This window comes from Mustelus asterias, unplaced genomic scaffold (genome assembly GCF_964213995.1).
Source record: "Mustelus asterias unplaced genomic scaffold, sMusAst1.hap1.1 HAP1_SCAFFOLD_47, whole genome shotgun sequence".
NCBI lineage: Eukaryota > Metazoa > Chordata > Chondrichthyes > Carcharhiniformes > Triakidae > Mustelus > Mustelus asterias.
The window spans coordinates 1,063,025-1,082,071 of NW_027590122.1; the positions used below are offsets into that span (position 1 = coordinate 1,063,025).

General features: G+C 46.0%; 2 protein-coding genes across 2 annotated transcripts in view; both read right to left on the minus strand.

Moving 5' to 3' along the window:
- LOC144483173 (uncharacterized) overlaps positions 1-19,047 on the minus strand; it is a 950,558-nt gene that overhangs the window by 181,163 nt on the left and 750,348 nt on the right.
- Positions 16,213-19,047, minus strand: part of LOC144483174 (T cell receptor alpha chain MC.7.G5-like) — a 60,507-nt gene continuing 57,672 nt past the window's right edge. The window contains 3 exon segments of the mRNA XM_078201969.1: positions 16,213-17,311; positions 17,909-18,019; positions 18,462-18,524. Of these exon segments, the coding sequence (XP_078058095.1) occupies positions 17,910-18,019; positions 18,462-18,524 (173 nt within the window). The 3' untranslated portion in view covers positions 16,213-17,311; position 17,909.

Here is a 19,047-nt window from a genome sequence, read left to right on the forward strand (position 1 = left end):
AGGACGGCCAGTCCTTCCCCGCCTCTGGCTCCTGATGTTCCGCCAAAGAGCTGCAGCTGGTCCAGGGTACGGCCAAGATGTGACACTGTGAGGAGCAGCAACAGCAGCTGCAGGGAGTGTCCCAGTGACCCCTGGAGCCAGGAGGTGAAAGAACAGCAAGCATAGTCTCTGCCCAATGGCTACCCCCAGGTCAGTTGTTCAGTGACAGTGGGAACCTCTTACATTTAATCTTCAGCTTCTCAGATTCACCTCCATCCATCCCTCCATCCATTGCTCCCTTGCTCGATCGGTCCCTCGATCCATCCATCCGTCCATCCCTTCCTCCCTCCATCCATCCCTACATGTGTCCCTCCATTCACACAACAAGAACTATTCAGTCTGCACAGCAGCTTCAGTCTCATTCCCCAAGTTTGTTTTCCACCCTTTATCACTCCAATTCTTCTCCCACATGTTTCACATCATTACATTATAACACAAACTTGATAACCTCTCCAATTTGACATTTGTTCAGGGGTACAGACAGCAGATAAATGATCAACTACAACCCCACTCTGGGCTATGGCGATACATTTATACATTATCTCATCACACAATAAAACCCACACACCGGTTTTAAGTTTGTTTCCGTTACCCAGCAGGTTGAGTAAACTGAAATTGACATCAAGACTTTATGGTCTCTGTCTCTGTGTTTGTGAGACTGTCCGTAATAGTGTGTATGTCTGTGTGTGTGTGTCTCTGTGTGTTCTTCTGAGAGTATATGTTTTTAATTTTGTTGTATTTGATTTATTATTGTCATGTGTATTAGTATGCAGTGAAAAGTATTGTTTCTTGCGCGCTATACAAACAAAGCATACCGCACATAGAGAACAGTAAGAAGGCTCAAAACGCCAGGTTAAGGTTTATTTGGAATCACGAGCTTTCGGAGCGCTGCTCCTTCATTACGTGAGTGGAAAGGTAGGTTTCACAAACACGGCATTACACGCACATAGAAAAGGAAAGGAGAGATTGCAGAATGTAATGTTACAGTCATAGCTAGGGTGTAGAGAAAGATCAATTTAATTAAAACATTGTTATAGATTTCAAAAGAATTAGAATAGAGTTTTAGAAGCAAAGACCGAGAGTAAAAGATAACATCAGAGAGATGCGGGGCACAGCATGCAATAAGTCGCTATGGTCCGACGCCATCCTGATTTTTTTTGGTTTGTCTCTGTGTTTCTCTGAGAGTGTGTGTGTGTTTGCTTTTGTCTGAGTATGTATTCGTATGTGTCCGTATGTGCGACTTTGCTTGTGTCTATTTCTCTGAGATCGTGTGACTGTTTTTGCCTGAGTCCGTGTGTGTGTGTGTGTGTGTGTGTGTGTGGGTGTGTGCTTGTGTCTGTTTGATTGCCTGTTCATGTGTGTGTATTATGCTGAAAGTGCGTGTCTGTGAGTTTACAACCTTGCCTATGTTGCTTGACTGAGATCATATGTGTGCCTATGTTGGACTGTGTGCGTGTGTTTCTGTGTGCGTGACTGTGTTTGCCTGGGTGTTTGTGTGTGTGTGTGTTGGTGCCTACGTGTTTTTCTGTGATTGTATGTATGCCTGAGTGTTTGACTGAGTGCTTATGTGTTTGTCTCTAAGTGTGTGTGTTTTGTCTGAGAGATTGTGTGTATCTGTGTGTTTGCATCAGAGTGAATTTGTATGTGTGTGCCTGTGTGTTCGTTTGATAGTACAGCTGTGTGTGGGTCTGTGTGTGTATATTTGCCAGCGAGTGTGTCTGTGTGTGCATGCATGTCTGAGAGTGTATGTTTTCTTTGTCTGAATTTTTCTCTGTATATGGCTGTGTGCAAGAGTTTGCTTGTGTGTGTTTGTCTGAGTGTGTTCTTGTGATTGTATCTTTGTCTGTGAGTGTGTGTGTGTGCCTGTGTTTTTCTGAGCGTTTCTCTGTGTTTGCGAGTTTTCCTGCGTCTGTTCGTCTCAGAAATAAGTGTGCCTGCATTTGCCTGTGTGTTTGCGTGTATGTTTTCTGTACTTTTCTAAATGCGTGTGTGTTTGTGTCTGTGTGTGTGTGCATGTATTTGTCTGACAGCGTGTCTGTGTGTCTGAAAGAGAGAGAAAGTATGTGTGTGCCTGTGGGTGCGTGCGTGTGTTTGTCTGAGCGAGTATATCTGTGTATGGGCCTGTGTGTGCGAGTTTGCCTGTATCGATTTTTGTGAGATCCTGTGTGTGTGTTTCTGTGTGTGTGTGCTCGTGACTGTTTCCTAGAAATCATAGAAACCCTTCAGTACAGAAAGAGGCCATTCGGCCCATCGAGTCTGCACCGAACACAATCCCACCCAGGCCCTACCCCCACATCCCTACATATTTTACCCGCTAATCCCTCTAATCTACGCATCTCAGGACACTAAGGGTCAATTTTTAGCATGGCCAATTAACCTAACCCGCATATCTTTGGACTGTGGGAGGAAACCGGAGCACTCGGAGGAAACCCACGCAGATACAAGGAGAATGTGCAAACTCCACACAGACAGTGACCCAAGCTGGGAATCGAACCCAGGTCTCTGGAGCGGTGAAGCAGCAGTGCTAACCACTACGCTACGGTGCCGCCCATTTGTCTGTTTGTGTGTGTACGTTTGCGAGTTTGCTTGTGTCTGCTTGTCTCAGTGTGTTTTTCTGAATGTGTGTGTGTGTGTGTGTGTGTGTGTTGGTCTCGGATTGTGTGTGTGTGTGAACATTTGAAAAAAAGAAATATATCAAAATGTATGATATACTTGGCATTATGGTGACATGGCTCCAAGGTTAGCAAGGATGGGAACTAAACATTGAGGGCCATTCGATGTTTAGGAAGGACAGACAGAAAGCAAAAAAATGGAGTACATTGTTTCTTAAAGCGGGGCGGCACGGTGGCAGAGTGGTTAGCACTGCTGCCTCAATGACAGGGTCCCGGGTACAATTCCGAACTCGGATCACTGCCTGTGTGGAGTTGGCACATTCTCCCCGTGTCTGCTTGGGTTTCCTCCGGGTGCCTCGGTTTCCTCCCACAGTCCAAAGATGTGTGGGTCAGCTTGATTGGCCATCCGAAATTGACCCTCGTGTCAGGGGATTGACAGGATAAATAATTTGGGTTACGGAAATAGGGCCCGGGATTGTGGTCGGTGCAGACTCAATAATCCGAATGGCCTCCTTCTGCACTGTAGGGATCCTATGTGATATTGAAGAAAGATATTAGCACAGAGGATGTGGAAGACTGGTAAGGGAACTGTGGCCAAGCCATCGCGTACAAGGGAAGAAGAAACATACAAATTGGTAAATAAATCCATCGACCTGAGAATTTGGAGCAGTTTCAATTCAGCACAAAAGGACCCAGGAATTGATTCAGAAGGGAAAAAATAGAGTGTGAAAGTAAGAAGGCGGGAAACATAACAAATAGTTGATCCATTTGTGGGCATTTTCGAAAAAATATTTAGACTCTAAACTGGTCGCTACAGATTGGAGGGTAGCTAATATACGCCCGCCAGTCAAAAAGGGAGGTAGAGAGAAATAGGGTGAACCATAAGGCAAAGAGCCGAACATTAGAACTAGGAAATTGCTCGAATCAATTATTAAGGATTTCGTAACTCAGCATTTGGAAGGCAGTGGTAAAATCAGACGAAGTCAACATGGATTTGCAAAGGGGAAATCATGCTTGGCAAATCTATTGGAATTGTGTGAGAATGTAACTAGTAGAGGTGACCAAGGAAAACTGGTGAGTATGGGTTATTTAGACTTTAAAATGCTTTCGGCAAGGTCTCATATAGCGTACGACCATAAACGTGGCATGGATACTGTATTGAGCTGGATAGAAAGCTGCTTAGCAGATAGGAAGCAAAGAGTTGGCAGAAATGAGTGTTTTTCCAATTGGCTGGTAGTGACCAGTGGGGTACCGCAGGGATCCACGCTAGGAGCCCAACTGTTCTTATTATGTACAATTGATTTCAAAGAGGGAACTAAATGTGTTTTCTCCAATTTGCAGGTGACGCAAAGTTAGGTGAGAGGGTGAGCTCTGAGAAAGATGCAGCGATGCTTCAGCCTGATTTAAACAGGCAGAGTGAATGGACATATGCATCGAAGATGCAGTATAATGTGGGCAAATGCGAGATCATCCACTTCGGAGGCAACAATAGGACGGCAGATTATTATTTGAATAAATTGAGAGGTGAATATTCAGCGACAGCTTGGCATCCATGTGTATGGAAACAAATTGAAACATGCTACCGTGCAAAGGGACCTGGGGGTCCTTGTGCATGAGACGCAAAAGCCCAGTCTGCAGGTACAACAGGTGATCAAGAAGGCAAATGGGATGTTGGCCTATATTGCGAGGGGGATAGAATATAAAAGCAGGGATGTCTTGATGCACCTGTACAGGGCATTGGTGAGGCCGCAGCTGGAATACTGTGTGCAGTATTGGTCCCCTTATATGAGGAAGGATATATTGGCATTGGAGGGAGTGCAGAGAAGGTTCACCAGGTTGATACCGGAGATGAGGGGTTTGGATTATGAGGAGAGGCTGAGGAGATTGGGTTTGTACTCGTTGGAGTTTAGAAGGATGAGGGAGGATCTTATGGAGACTTATAAGATAATGCGGGGGCTGGATAGGGTGGAGGCGGAGAGATTCTTTCCACTTAGTAAGGAAGTTAAAACTAGAGGACACAGCCTCAAAATAAAGGGGGGTCGGTTTAAGACAGAGTTGAGGAGGAACTTCTTCTCTCAGAGGGTGGTGAATCTCTGGAATTCTCTGCCCACTGAGGTGGTGGAGGCTACCTCGCTGAATATGTTTAAAGCGCGGATGGATGGATTCCTGATCGGTAAGGGAATTAAGGGTTATGGGGATCAGGCGGGTAAGTGGTACTGATCCACGTCAGATCAGCCATGATCTTATTGAATGGCGGGGCAGGCTCGAGGGGTAGATGGCCTACTCCTGCTCCTATTTCTTATGTTCTTATTAGACAGGGTAAATTCAGAAAGATTATCCCAGAAGGCTGGGGAGTCCAGAACTAGGGGGTCATAGTCTGAGGATAAGGGGTAAAACCTTTAGAACTGAGGTGAAGGAGAAACTTCATCACCCAGACAGTGGTGAATCTGTGGAATTCACTACCACAGGAAGTGATTATGACCAACACGTTGCAGGATTTCAAGAAGAAATTAGATACAGCTCTTGGGGCTAAAGGGAGCAAGGGATTTGGAGGGAAGGCACGATCAGGATATTCAATTTGACGATCATCCATGATCATAATGAGTGGCGAAGAAGGCTCGAAAGGCCGACAGGCCTTTTCCGGTTTCTATTTTTTCTGTTTCTGTGTGTGTGGGTCTGTGTATGTTTTTTTGTTTTCCCTGAGCAACAGTGTATATCTTTCTCTGCATGTTCTTTTGATACTGCATGTGTGTGTCTGTCTGGGGCTCTGTGTGGGTGTATCCGTGCGTATGATTTCTGAGATTCTGTTTGTGTGTGTCTGTGTTTGTCTGAGTGTGTGTATTTAGCTGAGAGGCAGCGTGTGTGTATGTGTGTCTGAGTTTGTCTGAGCATTTGTGTCTGCTCTATGAGAGTGTGTGTGTTTCTATGTGCTTGTTTGAGTGTGTGTATATTTGTGTTGTCTGAGAGTGTGTGTTTGTGTTTGCTTGTCAATGTGTGTGTGTGTGCCTGTGTGTGTGTTTATCTGACAGTGTGAGTATCTATGCGTGTGCTTGTGTGCATGTATGTATCTGTGTGTGTGCGTGTATATATGTGTGTGTGTCATTTTGCCTGAGGTAATCTGTGTGTCTTTGTCTACGTCTGTGATTGTGTGTGTGTGTCAGCTTTTGTCTAAGAGAGTTTGCATTTTTGTCTGAGTGTGTGTGTATGCCTATGGGTGTGTGTTTGTGTGCGTGTATTTGTCTGAGCGTTTGGTTGCGTGTTTGTATGTGTGTTTGTTTCTGATTGTCTGAGTGTGTGTGCGCGTTTACCTGAGTGTGTGTGCATGTCTGAGTGTGCGTTTTTCTGTGTGCGTGTTTGTTTGAGTGTGTGTGTATGTGCGTGTGTGAGAGTATGTGTGCGTGAGAGAGAGTGAGAGAGAGAGAGAGAGAGAGATTCCTCACTATACTCCATGACTGCAAGGTTCTGGTCTTACTGATGGGGCTCCCTTGCACTGAAGCACTTAGAGTAGCTCCTGCTCATCGCATGCTCACTTTTCGATTAACTCTTTCAGCGCTGAGCCGTTAGGTTCAAATCTGCAGCATACATAAGAACAGATTAATTTCCATGTCCTGAAACCGTCGAAACAGCCCAGAATGTGCCTTTCTTTCTGCTTTTGGACTCTGCAGTTGTACTTTTGATTCTTGCCGTTTGCAGCCTAATGTTTGAGTTGTATTGTTTTCTGCACCTCTGGTCATCCAGAGGAAAGACAGAGAGAATCGTGGCATCCGCCTGTTCCCGCTGTGCAATGGGCAGTCAGCAGGGGGCGGACGTAGGGCGCATCTGGACACTGAAACAGAAATGTTCATGCATTCATATAGGTTGCTCAATAATTAATTCAAATCTGAATAACATATTTGGAAGGTGGGGATCGTAGGACAATGACCATGTCACTGAAGAGTCCCAGACTAATATTATGGGCACACGGGTTCAATCCAATTCCCCACCCAGCACCCTCAGTGCACCGAATGCAATTTGAATTTTTGCATTCAGCAATAACTTTTAAGTTTATTTATTTGTGTCACAGGTAGGCTTACATTAATACTGCAATAATGTCACTGTGAAAATCCTCTAGTCGTCACAGTCCGGCGCCTGTTCCAGTACATTGATGTAGAATTTAGCTTGGTCAATGCACCTAACCAGTACATCTTTCAGACTGCAGGAGGAAACCGGAGCAGACACGGGGGCAACATGCACACTTCGCACAGATAGTGACCCAAGTCAGGAATCGAACCCGGGTCCCTGGTGCTATGATGCAGCAGTGCTAACCACTATGTTAATGTCCCGCCAATCTGGGTTTAGATAGGAAGGCGAGAAAGAACATACTTGTTATAGATGGGGTGCACCAAAAGTTCACCAGACTGATACTTGGGATTTAAGCATTGTCCTTTGAGGAGAGATTGAGGTGTGCATTCAATTAAATTCTGAAGAATGGGAGATCTCATTGAAAGATATAAAATTCTGACAATTGCAGGATTATGACCCAGCAGTACTGAAGGAACTGCCGATATATTTCCAAGTCGGGATGGTGAGTGACTTGGAGGCTGAATCTCCTTTTGATGGTGTCCTCAGGTATCTATTGCCCTTGTGTTTTTATCGTGGTAATGGCTGTGGCTGGGGGAAGTATTGTCTGGTGCTCTGGAAACACGAGTTCAAATCCCACCAACGGTAACAGGTGGAATTTAAATTTAATTAATAAAAATGTAGAATTGAAAATTCGGCTGAATAATAGAGAACTTAAGAAAACTGTCATCCGTTGTTGCAAAAGCACATTCTGCGCACCAATGTTGTACCAATGCCCACTGGAGTTTGGAAGAAAATGGGGGTTCTTATAGAAACGCATACAATTATGAAAGGAATAGATAAGATAGAAGCAAGGAGGTTGTTTCCATGGCAGATGAAATTAGAACTAAGGGACAAGATCTCAAAATAAAGATGAGGAGATTTTGGGCTGTGTTGAGGAGGAACCTCTTCACTTAAATGGCTGTGAATCTATAAATCCCTGCCCAGTGAAGCAGTTGAGGCTACATCGTTAAACGTTTTTAAGGCAAAGATAGATTTTTGAGCAGTAAAGGAATTCAGGGTTATGGTGAGCGGGCGGGTAAGCGGAGCTGAGCCCATGAAAAAATCAGCCATGATCTTATTGAATGGCGGAGCAGGCTCGGAGGGCCAGATGGCCTATTCCTGCTTCTAGTTTTTATGTTCTTTCAGAAAGGAAATCTGCCGACAACCTGGACTATGTGTGAGACAAGACCCAGAGAAATGTGGCCGACATTTAGCTATCTTCTGAAATGTTTAGTGAGACAAGAGGCGAGAGGCTGCAGCAACCACATGGGGTGGAAGAATATAAATAACTCGTCATCTCTTACATCTTCCAGCCCTCATGCAAAGACATCAATCTGAAACCTTAACTCGGTTTCTCACTTGCACAGTTACTGGCTGGCATGATGCAAGCAGCGTTTCCTGTTTTTGTCTGAAATGCTGCACTTTGGCCTCTTACGTTCACGCTGGTTTCTTCCCTGAAAAGAAATGTGTGGCTCATTTCGAGAATTCCAACGCAAAGCCTGTTTTCATCCTCACTCGCCCTGCCTACGAGTCCCTCCTTAGCCTGCTGCAATGCTCCACTGAAGCCCCAAGGGTACTCTTTAAAAATAAGGGGTCGCACGTTTAGGAGAGGAAGAGTGGGGAGGTTTTCCTCTCAGAGGGTCATGTGTCCCTGGAAGTCCCTCCCTCAGAAGGCAGTGGAAGCAGTCTTTCAATATTTTTAAAGGCAGAAGGAGCTAGATTCTTAGTAAACAAGGAGGGTGAAAGGTGATCAGTGTTGGCAGAAGCTTATAATGAGATCGGCCATAATCTTATTTACTGGCAGAGCAGGCCGGAAGTGACCAACTCCTACTTCTCAGTAGCCTGTATGTTACTGTATACATATTAAAATTTCACGGCGGCTTGGTAAGGCGCACGTGTAAGAGACGGAGCAAGAACTGTTCCTGGAATCGAAGATGAGCAAGTCGGGTTTACATTGCCAATTGTTAGGGTTTGGGATTCATTGTCTCAAAGACCAGAGTAAACATTTCCGTGGTGACTTTCAAAAGAGAATGATTACAAAATCGAAAGTATAACATGCAGAGGGACATGTGCCAACGGCAAATGCAGTGGGTTTTTTTGAGCTCATTGAGATAGCAAGCATGCGCTCGTTAGGCCGAATTGCCTCGTTCCTTAATGTATGAACCGGATGAGTGACAGGATTGACTGGAGTGCAACACTTTCATTTGATTCACTAATAGTTGCTTCCTGAAGAATCGGTTAAACAGATACTTGTTAATTCTTGGATTCTTTCTCAATAATTTTCATTCATTGGGCTATCAGTATTATTCGCAAGGCCAAAAATTGTTGCTTGTCCGAAACGCAAATTACTGCGGATTCTATAATCCAAAACAAAAACAAAACATTCTGGAATATCTCAGTGGGTCTGACAGCATCTGTGGAGAGAGAATAGAGCCAAAGTTTCGAGTCTCGATGACGATTCGTCAGGGCCATCCGGACTCGAAACGCTAACACTATTCTCTCTTCACAGATGATGTCAGAGCTGCAGAGCTTTTCCAGTATTTTCTGGTTTTGTGTTGCTCTTGCTAATTTCCCTTGAACAGTATAGTTTGCTAATGGCCATCTCCCCAGGGGAGGGAATGGCGTAGTGATATTATCGCTCGAGTATCAATCCAAAAACTCAGCTAATGTTCTGGGGTCCCGTGTTTGAAACACAATTCAATAAAAATATCTGAAATTTCGAATCTACTGATGACAGTAAAATCATTGCCAATTGTCAGAAAAAAAACAGTTGGGTCACGATGTCCTTTGGGGAAGGAAATCTGCCGTGCTTACCTGGTTTGGCCAACACGTGAGTCTAGAGCCACATCAATGTGGTTGACTGTCAACTGCCCTCCAAGGGCAACTGGAGATGGGCAATAAACGCCCATGTTCCATGAATGAATAAACAATACTGCGTGTCAGGAGTCATGAAAGCCAGACGGCGTAAAGACCGCAGATTTTCTTTCTTAAGGCGGGGAAGCTCGACTGAATTGGGGAGTTGGAATGGGGTTATACAGGAAAGATCGGACAGAGTCCATTGGAGTGCAGAAGATTGAGTGATGATTTTTTGAAACATATATGATCTTTTTTGGGCGGGGGGGGGGGGGGCGGTTGTTGTGGGGAGGTGGGGGTTCGGAGGGGTAATGGGGCCAGCGGTGTGAGGGTGGAAGCTGACGGAATGTTTAACCTTTGCGGGACAGATAGGAAAGAGGGCGAAGAAAATAATTGTTTATTCTCTCAGATGCCTGTGTGCCTTTGGAACTGTCGTCTGCAGAAATCTACTGCAGCTTCAGTCGCTGGGAAAGTCTCTGAAAAGATTCATGCTTGTCGACAGTTGGCAACATCTGGCCTCTCACCCCTCCCCCCGCACTGCCTAACTGCCACCTCGCTGCTGGAGTTTCCAGTCCCGGGTGATTAAACCACACGTTCTGGTCTTTGAGTAAACTGAGAGGCTCAGCGACCTCTTGACTGAAACCGCACACTCGGCCCACATCCTGCTGCCGTTGGTCGCCTTGTCAACCAGACCCTGGTTCCCCCAATCAGCAGTGAACGCATGTATCATTTTATCTCAACAGTTTCTATCAAAATAAGCAAGCCAAAGTCGATTAACCCCCCTACTGCGGAGAAGCAAAAGAAAATCAACACCTGATAGGAAATTCAGAGCATGGACTTCGAGACTGAGAAGTGTAATTTGTGCCATTCCTGTTAGAGAGCTGGATCATTCCTCTTAAAATATCAAGTACAGGTTGAGAAGTCACACGAAAGTTTTATGGGTTTGTTGCTCGGGGGAGCGGTCTCTGGGCAAGTCATCCAGAGTCCTCGGCACAGTGGTTAGCTCTGCAGTGCCAGAGGTACGGGTTCGATTCCAGCCTTGGGTGGCTGCCTGTGTTGAGTTTGCACGTTCTCGCCGTGTCTGCGTGGGTTTCATCCGGGTGCTCTGGTCTCCCTCAGTCCAAGGATGTGCAGATTGGGTAGATTGGCCATGGCAAAATGCACCTTTGTGCCCACAGATGAGCAGGTTAGGTGGATTGACCGTGGGCAGAGGGGAGGGTCTGGGTTGATTTCTCTTTCGGAGAATCAGTGCAGACTCGATGGGCCGAACGGCCACTTTCTGCAGTGTATGGTTTTTACGATTCTATTATTATATTCTATGGTGAACACGGGCACAAAACCCACCATGATCAATTGTTCCTCCCTCCCCCTTCAGGGGTGCTGTAACGGCATGACGATTAATCCAGAAAGCCAGGGCTAAAGCTTTGGACACACATGAGGATTGAATTCCTGCCATGGCAACTGGAGAAATCTGAATTCAATAAAAGCAACCTGGAATTCAACAATCGAACCATGAGTCAATTGTTGTTAAAACCCATCTGGTTCACTACATGAGACTTCAAGTACAACACCATGGTCAATGCAAGCCACGCGGTTCAATGGTGATTCGGGATGGGAAATACATTCTGGCACTGCCGGAAATGCACGTACCGCTGGGTGAAGCAACAAATACATTGTGTGTGGGAGTCGCTGGCCTGGCTAACGTTTATAGCCCATTCCAAATGGCCCTAATCACTGCTGCAGCCAATGTAGTCAAACCAGGCACAGGAGCAGCGTTTCGCTTTGGGTATTGGGAACGTTTTTGGGTTCTTCTCGCTTCCAGGTGACCAGTTAGCTCTTCAATTCGTTATTCCTATCAGGAATTACCTTAACTTCCATTGTTTTTCGTTGTCATATTTTTCGGCGGGTTGGGGAGGGGGGTGGGGCGGGGGTGGGGTGGGGGTGGGGGAGGATGTGAGTGGGGGGACGGCATTATAATGGTTAGACCACTAAAATAAAAGTGTTTCTGAATGGAGGGCTGTGACAAGTGGCGTTCCTCAGGGATCAGTGCTGGGACTTTGCTGTTTGTAATATATATAAATGATTTGGAAGAAAATGTAACCGGATTGATTAGTAAGTTTGCAGACGAAACAAAGGTTGGTAGATTTGCGGATTGGTAGACCTGCAGATAGCGATGAGGACCATCTGAGGATGCAGCAGGATATAGTTCGGTTACAGGCTTGAGCGGAGAGATGGCAGATGGAGCTCAATCCGGACAAATGTGAGGTAATGCATTTTGGAAGGTATAATGCAGATAGGAAATATACAGTAAAGGGCAGAACCCTGAAGAGTATTGATAGCAGAGGGATCAGGTGTAAAGGTCATTGAAAGTGGCAACCCAGGTGGAAAAGGTAGTCAAGAAGGCATACGGCATGCTTGCCTTCATCAGCCGGGGCATTGAATTTAAAAATTGGCAAGTCATGTTGCAGCTTATAGAACCTTAGTTAGGCCGCACTTGGAATATAGTGTTCAATTCTGGTCGCTACACTACCAGAAAGATGTGGAGGCTTTGGAGAGGGTACATAAAAGATTTACCGGGATGGTGCCTGGTATGGAGGGCATTAGTTATGAGGGGAGGTTGGAGAAACTTGCGTTGTTCTCACTGGAACGACGGAGGTTGAGGGGTGACCTGATAAAAATGTGCAAGATTATGAGGGGCATAGACAGAGTGGGTAGTCAGAAGCTTTTTTCAACAAAGAACAAAGAACAATACGGTACAGGAAGAGGCCCTTCGGCCCTCCAAGCCCCCGCCGCTCCCTGGTCCAAACTAGACCATTCTTTTGTATCCCTCCATACCCACTCCGTTCATGTGGCTATCGAGATAAGTCTTAAACGTTCCCAGTGTGCCCACCTCCACCACCTTGCCTGGCAGCGCATTCCAGGCCCCCACCACCCTCTGTGTAAAATATGTCCTTCTGATATCCATGTTAAACCTCCCCCCCGCCTCTCACCTTGAACCTATGACCCCTCGTGAACGTCACCACCGGCCTGGGAAAAAGCTTCCCACCGTTCACCCTATCTATGTCTTTCATAATTTTATACACCTCTATTAGGTCTCCCCTCATCCTCCGTCTTTCCAGTGAAAACAACCCCAGTTTACTCAATCTCTCCTCATAACTAAGCCCCTCCAAACCAGGCAACATCCTGGTAAACCTCCTCTGCACTCTCTCTAAAGCCTCCAAGTCCTTCTGGTAGTGTGGCGACCAGAACTGGATGCAGTATTCCAAATGCGGCCGAACCAACGTTCTATGCATCTGCAACATCAGATCCCAACCTTTATACTCTATACCCCGTCCTATAAAGGCTAGCATGCCATATGCCTTTTTCACCACCTTCTCCACCTGTGACGCCACCTTCAAGGATCTGTGGAATTGCACACCCAGGTCCCTCTGCGTATCTACACCCTTTATGATTCTGCCATTTATCGCATTGCTCCCCCCTACATTAGCTCTACCAAAATGCATCACTTCGCATTGATCTGGTTTGAACTCCATCTGCCATTTCTTTGCCCAAATTTCCAGCCGATCTATATCCATCTGTAGTCTCTGACAATGTTCCTCACTATCGCCAATTCCAGCCAATTTCGTGTCGTCCGCAAACTTACTGATCACCCCAGTTACATCTTCTTCCAGATCGTTTATGTAAATCACAAACAGCAGAGGTCCCAATACAGAGCCCTGCGGAACACCACTCGTCACAGGCCTCCAGCCGGTAAAAGACCCTTCCACTCCCACCCTCTGTCTTCTGTGACAAGCCAGTTCTCCACCCATCTAGCCACCTCCCCCTTTATCCCATGAGATCCAACCTTTTGCACCAGCCTACCGTGAGGGACTTTGTCAAACGCTTTACTAAAGTCCATAGAGACGACATCCACGGCCCTTCCCTCGTCAACCATTCTAGTCACTTCTTCAAAAAACTCCACCAGGTTAGTGAGGCATGACCTCCTTCTCACAAAACCATGCTGACTATCGTTAATGAGTTTATTCCTTTCTAAATGTGCATACATCCTATCTCTAAGAATTCTCTCCAACAACTTCCCTACCATGGACGTCAAGCTCACCGGCCTATAATTACCCGGGTTATCCTTCCTACCCTTCTTAAATAACGGGACCACATTAGCTATCCTCCAATCCTCTGGGACCTCACCTGTGTCCAGTGATGAGATAAAGATTTGCGTCAGAGGCCCAGCGATTTTATCTCTCGTCTCCCTGAGCAGCCTTGGATAGATTCCATCAGGCCCTGGGGACTTGTCAGTCTTTATATTCTCTAAAAAACCTAACACTTCCTCCCTTGTAATGGAGATTTTCTCTAATGGTTCAACACTCCCCTCCGAGACACTCCCAGTCAACACATCCCTCTCCTTTGTGAATACCAACGCAAAGTATTCATTTAGGATCTCCCCTACTTCTTTGGGCTCTGAGCATAATTCCCCACTTTTGTCCCTGAGAGGTCTGATTTTTTCCCTGACACCCCTTTTGTTCCTAACGTATGAATAAAATGCCTTGGGATTCTCCTTAATCCTGTCTGCCAAGAACATTTCGTGACCCCTTTTTGCCCTTCTAATTCCTCTTTTGAGTTCTTTCCGACTTTCTTTGTATTCCTCCAGAGCTCCCTCCGTTTTTAACTGCCTGGACCTAACGTACGCCTCCCTTTTCTTTTTGACCAGTCCCTCAATTTCCCTGTTTATCCACGGTTCTCGAATCCTACCCTTCCTATCCTTCTTTTTTACAGGCACATGCCTGTCCTGCAGCCCTAACAACTGTTCCTTAAAAGACTCCCACATGCCAGTTGTGGATTTACCCTCAAACAGCCTCTCCCAATCAACAACTGCCAATTTCTGCCTAATCCCACTAAAGTTAGCCTTCCCCCAATTCAACACCTTACCCTTGGGACACCACTCATCCTTTTCCATCGCTATCCTAAAGCTAACAGAATTGTGGTCACTATTTGCCACATGTTCCCCTACTGAAACTTTGAAGACCTGACCGGGCTCATTCCCCAGTACTAGGTCCAGTATAGCCCCCTCTCTAGTCGGGCTATCTACATATTGTTCCAAAGAACCTTCCTGTATGCATTTTACAAATTCCTCCCCATTCAGAGTCCCAGCTCTAAGCGATTTCCATTCTATACCAGGGAAATTGAAGTCTCCCACTGCAACAACCCTATTTTTTCCTGCACCTATCCAGTATCTCCTGACATATCCGTTCTTCCACTTCCCTTGGGCTGTTGGAGGGCCTGTAGTATATCCCCAACATAGTGACTGCGCCCTTCCTGTTTCTGAGCTCCACCCACAGTGACTCGTTACACGACCCCTCTGAATTGTCCTCCCTCTGCACCGCTGTAATATGTTCTCTAACGAATACTGCTACTCCCCCACCTCTTTTGGCCCCTCCTCTGTCTCGCCTAAAACACTTGTACCCCGGAATATTCAGCTGCCAGTCCTGTCTCTCTTTCAACCAAGTCTCTGTCACCGCAACTACATCCAAATTCTTCGTAAGCATGAAGGCCCTAAGTTCGTCTGTCTTACCTGCTACGCTCCTTGCTTTGAAGTAGAGGCACTCCAGACCTCCAGGCCCAGTGAGTTCATCCTCCCCCAGAGTGCTCTTCTTCTTTGCCAGCCTTGTCCTGGCCCCAAGCTCGTCCCCAGCCTCTACACTTGTAGACCTAATTTTTTGATCCCCACCCCCCTGCCATATTAGTTTAAACCCACCCGAACTGCACGAGCAAAACTCCCAGCCAGGATATTCGTGCCCTTCCAATTTAGTTGTGACCCATCCTTCTTGTACAGGTGCCATCCTCTCTTGAAAACTTCCCAATGATCCAGGAAAATGAAGCCCTCCCTCCTGGACCAGTCCTTTAGCCAAGCGTTCAATTGTATTAACTCCCTATTCCTAGCCTCACTGGCACGAGACATTGGGAGCAGCCCAGCTATTGCTACCCTGGAGGCCCTACCTTTTCGCCTATTTCCCAACTCCCTGAATTGCTCTCGTACGATCCCCCTGCTCTTCCTATCTACGTCATTTGCACCAATGTGTACAACGACATCCGTTTCTTTATCTTCCCCTTTTAATATGCCTCCTATCCGCTCGGAGACATCCAGTACCCCAACACCAGGTAGGCAGACTACCATCCTGGAGTCCCGTTCGCACCCACAGAATCGCCTGTCCATGCCTCGAACCGACGCATCCCCCACCACTATTGCTCTCCGAATTCCTCTCTTTCCTTTCCGGGCCACAGAACCTGATTCTGTGCCAGTGACCTGGTCACTGTGGCTTACCCCTGGAGAGTCATCCTCCTCCACACTATCCAAAGCAATATACTTGTTTTGGAGGGGGACAACCACAGGTGACCCCTCCATTAATTGCTCACTAAGAGCCAAGCCCTTCCTGCTATGAGGAACTTTAAAAAATAAATTGGCTCCAATTGGCGGGATCTGCCATGGGGAGCTGGTATCCTCATGATGGGCTCAGTGGCCTCCATTTGTGCTGCGCGACTACAAGAGCTCTCTGTCAACCAAACCAAATGCATGTCTTGCCATCACGTTAACAAAGAAGCAGAAGACACCCTTCATTAAAGACTGCAAATTTATTCAATATTATAAGCGATGCATATGAAAAAATAACAAGGTGACAGATATGCACAAAGGTGTGATTAACGAACCAGAAGAGCATAAGACGGAGGAGTAGAAGTAGACCATTCGGCCCACAGGAGCTGCTTCGCCTTTCAATAAAATCATGGTTGGTTTGATATTATCCTCAACTCCACTTTACCACCTTAGCCCCATAACTCTCGCTTCCCCTGACTAACCGGATGATCTTAAATGTGTACGAATGTCCCATCTGTAAAATAACCTGAGAGCAATAACCTGATTTTAGGCTAAGCTCATGGCGAGATGTTCAAAAACTCTTGTTCATCTTACTTGTGAAATGCCGTGTCATGATAAAGCTCTGCACGGTGGCAAGTGGTGGCTCGATTATCTCTAAGGGCCCAGATGTACAGGCTGGGGATTGGTGCCTCCGTGGCACTGGGAGGAAAATCTGGAGTCCAAGATTAAGTACAGGAGAAAGAATATCACCTTGGCAACAGTCTAAAAGTTTGATGAAAATCCAATCAGATCCTTGCTGATTTAATGTATCTTACGCTCTTAAATTGCATGCATTAAAGTACAATGTTTAAAATAACTACCAGAGTAAAACAACCAAAAGGAACATGTGAGGTGCCATTACCTAGATTGCCCTGTAAAGGGCTGCCATTGTCACTATGGGCTGAGTGGCTGCTTTCTCCGGAATAGGATTCTACTATTCTAAGCAAAGAATATAAAAATCGAAGTTCTATACGTCCTAAAATTGAAAATGCTGTTTTCAAAAATGTCTCCGACACTAATGCAGGCAGACACCATGTCAATGCTAGCTCCACGCTGTTGCTGAAATGCATAATTGAAATGTTTATGTAGCATAAGCAGTAGAATTCACGCAGAACCACGAATTTCAAATCAAAATAACAGTGGAAAAAAGTTACCGAAATGAGGATCTTTTAAAATTAAGTCGCCATTTAAAACAAGCGAGATTGAAGTGCTTGAAGCGGAACTTCTGATCAGGAAGCCTCTGGATTTTGATACCCCAGTCAATGAGTTCACACCTGAATCCATTTCATCGTCCAATGCAGTTCTGTTTGGAATGGAAGGAGCAACAGTAGTAGCACATCAAAGAGTCAGCAAGCAAAGAACACCTTGTATCTTTAGGGTCTCCATTAACATTCTCCAATAATATTCTCAGAAGCCACTGCAATTGCACAAGAACCCCGACAGTGCAGAAGGATGCGATTTGGCCCATAGAGTCTGCACCGACTCTCCGAAAGAGCCACACAGCTCAAGACCAAGGGATGGGCGGAAAAAGTTAGGCTAGTCAGTGACACCCATAATTAAACAAAAATCTGGAGAGGTTTAAGAAGTCAAGGCTGCGATTGGGAGCGGGGGTTGGCGGGCGGGGGCGGGGGGGGGGGGCGGGGGGGGGGCGGCGGGGGCGGGGGGGGGGGGGCGGCGGGGGCGGGGGAGGGGCGGTGGTGCGGTGGCAAGGGAGGGATGAAAAGCGATGAGGATGGGGCACTGGAGTAAGAGTTCGTTTCTCTAAATGCATCCAAGTTAATGCTCACTCCACGGGTTAGTTTCAGCGTCTGCCTTAACAGTGGCCTCGCGAGATCCCGTCAATGGACATTGTTCATCACAGTTTGTCTTTCTTGGCACGCATTCAGGTGACCGACCTTACCTCAAAATAGCCACACCCTGGCCGTCATCATGACATTGAAGACAATGCTCTTGAAAAACAAAATTCTTAGCCCCATCACCGTCAAAGACAAAAAGTTCACCCTCAGTCGATCTGCCAAAATAAGAGAAACAAATGATAGATCTGGTTTAATGGATATATGATTTGGTATTGAAAAACAACTGTATACCTCTAATGTGATATTTTTTCCATTATCTAACAGCTTGACTTTCGTCCGTCTGTCCATCCCTGTCCGTCCGTCCGTCTGTCCATCTCTGTCAGTCCGTCCGTCCGACCGTCTGCTTGCCTGTCTATCTATCTTCACCTCTCTTTCACTCTGAGTTTCTCTCTCTCTCCCCGCCTCTCCTCCTCTCTCGCTATCCCGCTCGATTGATATATCTCTCTCCCTCACTCTGTGTGACAATCTATCTTTTTCCCCATCTCACTATATGTTTATCATTCAATCTCCGGGTCTGTATCCGTGCCTATTTGTCCACTTATCAATCCGTCTATTTGCAAGTATTTTACTTTGATAAATGTTGAATAAAGCACATACCGTTTTCCGTGTCACTTGATTCTGTCAAGGAATCACTTCGACCTGTAGGGCATTTAGGTTTATCTGGAAGGGCAAAAATGACATTTGACTTATTAAGTGAGCAAGTGACATTACTGTAACCATGTTTGTTCTCAATATCACTTTGAATAATGTTGTTGTCATAACCAAAAGCCACGAAGAAAGTAAGAATCAAACAGCACGATTGGACTTGTTCACTTGATTATTCACAACGGAGAAACATTGGTAGCTCTGCCATTTAGTTCGTCCCAATTCTGAGTTCAAAGAGTGCAGGGTAGATTCCCCATCAGGGATTAAAACCCAGGATCCAGAGCCGTTCCATCAGTGCAGTATTTCACTGTCTTCCGAAAACGTCGTCAAACCGAGGCCTGATTTCAGCTCTGCAGTGGATTAAATGATATCAGGGCATTTCTCCAGAGGAACGGGATTCTCCAGTACCCTGGTTAGTATTTAATACGTTCCTAAATTCGGTGATGTACCAGCAGTTACGGGTCCTGCACACTGCCCTGAATTATAATAGTTAGCTCTTATTATTTTTATTCATTTACGGAATGTGGACATCACTGGC